Source organism: Priapulus caudatus, unplaced genomic scaffold (assembly GCF_000485595.1).
Source record: "Priapulus caudatus unplaced genomic scaffold, Priapulus_caudatus-5.0.1 Scaffold1315, whole genome shotgun sequence".
NCBI lineage: Eukaryota > Metazoa > Priapulida > Priapulimorpha > Priapulimorphida > Priapulidae > Priapulus > Priapulus caudatus.
This window is the reverse complement of record NW_014578376.1, coordinates 28,395-32,804: the sequence shown is the minus strand read 5'-3', so window position 1 is coordinate 32,804 and position 4,410 is coordinate 28,395. Positions and strand designations below refer to the sequence as shown.

The 4,410-nt window shown below is 45.0% G+C and overlaps 1 protein-coding gene across 1 annotated transcript; it reads left to right on the top strand.

Annotated features, from left to right (window-relative positions):
• The first annotated feature begins 634 nt into the window (after nucleotides 1-634).
• LOC106816212 (activator of basal transcription 1-like) lies at nucleotides 635-4,031 on the top strand. Its single transcript, XM_014820777.1, has 2 exons — nucleotides 635-888; nucleotides 3,531-4,031. Exons 1-2 carry the CDS (start codon nucleotides 637-639, stop codon nucleotides 4,029-4,031), a joined length of 753 nt encoding a protein of 250 aa, XP_014676263.1. The 5' UTR covers nucleotides 635-636.
• The last annotated feature ends 379 nt before the right edge of the window (nucleotides 4,032-4,410 follow it).

Sequence of the window (4,410 nt, the reverse complement as noted above, 5' to 3'; positions counted from 1 at the left end):
AGTATTTGCTAGTCTAGTACTGGAGAAATTAGCGTTTGGATGCGCATTGTGCGGCTTTAAGTATGAAAGCGTATCACTACTAGCTCCAAGAAACGGTCTTTGCTAGCGATAGAAGGCCTGTGTAAACACATATTTCAATTATGTGTTTTATTTGTTCCCTGGGCACAAAAATTAGCACCATTTGAGCACACATTTAGTCAAGCAGCAATAGCTAAAAACCATATGGGATTTTTTATTTCTGCTTCATTTTTCCTGCGCTTTGCATACCAGCAAATAATGCAGAATGATTCAACCACTTCCCTTTTTTTCAGATATCAAAGCTAGTTTTGTTACCATGTAAAATTTTGATTTCCTTCAAGTCCTGTCAATGAATCGGAAGAAAAAGAAAACAAATAGAGAATATAGCCAAATTCCATCAAATTGTTTTCTGTATTTTTTAGCGCAAAATTTCGAAGGGCACTTTAAAATCTAGACCGTATTTCCCAATACGGCAAATACGGTCTGAATCCGCCCCTGACTAATAGATGAGAGATGTGCTAGGAATAATACGATCTCAGAATTTCACTTCAGCCGCAGGCGGCAAGAAATTTTGGAAGCACACGAGAGAGGGCGGCACAAACCATAATGGCTGCGCTCATGGATAAGCAAGAAGAAGTGTCTGACGGAGAAAATTCCAACGCGTCTAATTTTATCTCTAAAGATTCTGATGTGCAACTACAGGAAGCTTTCGACACTGACACTTACACAGAAACGGTGCCAAGAAAAAAGAATAAAAAACCCAAAGAGCCGGGAATTCTGTACATAACATCGGTTCCACCGTTCATGACTGTAAAACGAATTCGCGAGATTTTCGATAAAATAGGAAATGTGGGACGAATATTTCTACAGGTCAGTGGTAATGTAAATAGCTTAAAAACACTCGCGGTTTTTTAAATTGTATGTTTTACTGTAAGAAGACTACGCCATGCACTTATCTACAATAATCAATATCACAATCAACGCCTCGAGTTTATTCATTTATCTTCCAATTCCATCATCATCTAGCTCCAAGAAACGGTATTGCTAGGGTTAGATACCGTTTCAAATTCTTGCCCACAATTCCTTGTAGTTGGCTCGGTATCCAACCATCGACACAGCTAGCGTCACATGTAATAGCTCAAACGAATCTATAAACCTCTGGCTTGCTCGCGGTAACTGGGCGCTACTGGGCGCTACTTATTTATTGAGTTGTGCCATTTTTCTGAGATTAATTGGATCAAAACAACCAGACAGCCGCCATGTCTGCCATGTTCAGTGCAACTAAAATCGGCAATGGACCTGATTTTCACAGGTTATATTTGATACAAAACAAGGCAGAAATGCTTAGATGATCATTTTATTTGAGATATACGTAATTGTTTGGTAGTTTTTGTACAGCTACAAGATTTTTCAATGGATGGATGTCAGGCGGTGTATTGACGTTAGTCACACAGCCTGGTCGGGTTAATCATCATCTAGACCAATAAATTGTGCCCTAAAAATTTTTATATTCTGATGTTATTTTAGGGCCCAATACCCTTGCATAGACAAAACCTGTGAATTTTGTCATGCAAAATGCACGACAACCTTTTCACTATTTACAGCCGTGTTACATAGAAAATCAAAGAAATACCTAAAGCCGTCGCTTTATTAACATTACATCTTACCTACATTACAAAACACTTGTCATGCAGTATTCTCCTCTTTAATCACGTTTATTTTATTAAAATATCACGACATCAAAATCACGCAAACTTCGCTACAGACAAAACTGCCAATCTTGCATTTGAACCGCACCGGACAGCGTATTTGATTTCATTGGCCGGTGAGACAGTGTCGCATTGTGCGGCTTCAATCAAGGATTGGGCAGTGTTGTGTGTAGCAAAGTTTGCGCGTGATTTTGATGTCGTGATATTTTAATAAAAATAAACCGTGATTAAAGAGGAGAATAACTGCGATGACAAGTGTTTGTAATGTAGGTAGATGTTAATAAGCGACGGCTTTAGGTACTTCTTTGATTACCTCCGCGGCAAACCGAGGTCATGCAGTCGCTCGGCGTGGTTGTGTGTGTAGCCACCGCGGCGATTTATAGGCGCATCGAGGTCGCAGCCACCAGTGAGCAGCGAGTCAGCAGCAGGCAAGTCAGTCAGCAGCAGCCACCAGCGAGCACATACATGTTACATGCTCGCGGAGGTATGCACTCTCCGTGAGTGCACTCTGTCTAGTTTTCTATGTAACACGGCCGTAAATAGTGAAAAGGTTGTCGTGCATTTTGCACGACAAAATTCACAGGTTTTGTCTATGGAAGGGTATTGGGCCCTAAAATAACATCAGAATATAAAAAATATTAGGGCACAATTTATTGGTCTAATCATCATCATGATCATGTTCATGTTGTTACTATCTGTTTGTATTCGTTTCTTTCATTTACTTCTACTAAGAGTACTCTCGTATAATTTATTAGCTCTATAGCTCTAGCTGCATAGTGCTGTGCCCTAGAGCTACACTGCTATCTCCATGTCTGCATGGCCTCAAAAAAGGTCAATATATCAGTGAATGACTAATAAACCTAGATGGCCAAGGTCTTGATGACAATCCTAGTATGGGACCCGAGTACATAATATAGTTCGCATATGTGCTAAACTACTCCGGGGTGCTAAACTAGGACTGGGCTGGTGCCGCGAGAAAACTGCCTGATCGGCAGTAAAAATTATTTACATATACAGCTCCAGTCTAACTCGCGCGCGCAGATGTGGGCCGAAAACCGTGATGCCTGCATTGTATACGGCTGCCGTTCGACAGCAAAGCTAGCCGTAATGCCACAGTGGTTTTCTGCGCTTTATTACCCATCCTACGTATATTCATCAATATGTCGATCTCATTCTGGCTGGGTCACGGCAAGGGACTCGCTGTCAGTTAAAAATTGCCTTAACATTAGTCTTCACATTAACTTTGACTCGTAGATCGTTGACAGAAACATTGTGAAGTTGCGAGAATGGAAAATCCCCACAAATTTCCTCTTTTTACAATACGAGATCCTACGTAACTTTTAAATCTAAGTGAAAATAACTGTTGAAATGAATTTGTTATCTTGTTTTGGATATTTTGATGAGTCATGATGCTTGCATCTTGTGTTGCTGTGCAGAATCATGTCTGTCATCAATTCTTGACTGTCGTTTTTTCATCAGATATTATTTATATGTGGTTAGCCAGATATAATATCACTGATAATATGCATAAATAGTTGTGATATACAACAAATTCTCATCTAATCAGCAGCTTTGTGACAACAAATGATAAAGTTTCTGTTGTCGTAAGTATTCTCATAGCTGCGATGCGTTTCTGTCAACGCTATTCTCGTAAGATTAACATTAGTCATAAGTGCTATCATAGCATTAACATTAGCCCTTAAGTAACTGTATAACGCTTCTAACAACGTGTTTCTCCTTACGAATGTTCGCGTCGTCGCCGCTGTCGTTTTTGCTAAACGGCGGCACCCTCTGCCTTTGCAGCCGGACGAGCGGCCAGGACCGAAGCGCGGTCGTCGTGGCAAGCGCTTCACCGAGGGCTGGGTCGAGTTCGACGACAAGCGGCGCGCGAAACGCGTTGCCACGACGCTCAACAACACGCTGATCGGCGGCCGCAAGCGCTCGCGCCACCACGACATGCTGTGGAGCCTCAAGTACCTGCCCAAGTTCAAGTGGGGTCACCTGAGCGAGAGGCTCGCCTACGAGAAGGCTGTGCACGTGCAACGGCTGCGGACCGAGGTCGCGCAGGCGAAGCGCGAGGCGACGGCGTTCGCCACCAACGTCGAGAAGGGACGGCAGCTGAGCGCGCACGAGCGTCGCGCGGCGGCGCGCGGCGACGCGTGGGAGGAGAGGCGCGTCGACGTGGCGCAGCGCGCGACCGACGAAGAGGTGCGAGAGACGAGGAGGAGGAGGAGGAAGGGGGAGAAGGCGAAGAGGAAGCCACGCGGAGGCGACGGGGAGCTGCTGCGGAGCATCTTCTCGTAGCGCGAGACGCTGCTGTGATCCTTCTCCCCGACGCTCCTCCAGGCTCTTCCATTCTTCACTCCCTCCCTCCCTCCCCTGGGCTCTTCCATTCTTCACTCCCTCCTTCCTTCCCTCGAGCTCCTCCATTCTTCACTCCCTCCCTCCCTCACCCAGGCTCTTTCATTCTTCACTCCCTCCCTCCTTCACCTGGGCTCTTCCATTCTTCACTCCCTCTCTCCCTCCCTCCCTCCCTTTCTCCCACCCTCACCTGGGCTCTTTTATTCTTCACTCCCTTCCTTCCTCCCTCCCTCTCTCACCTGGGCTCTTCCATTCTTCACTCCCTTCCTCCCTCCCTCAGGCTCTTTCATTCTTCACTCCCTCCATCCACCTTCTCCCCCAT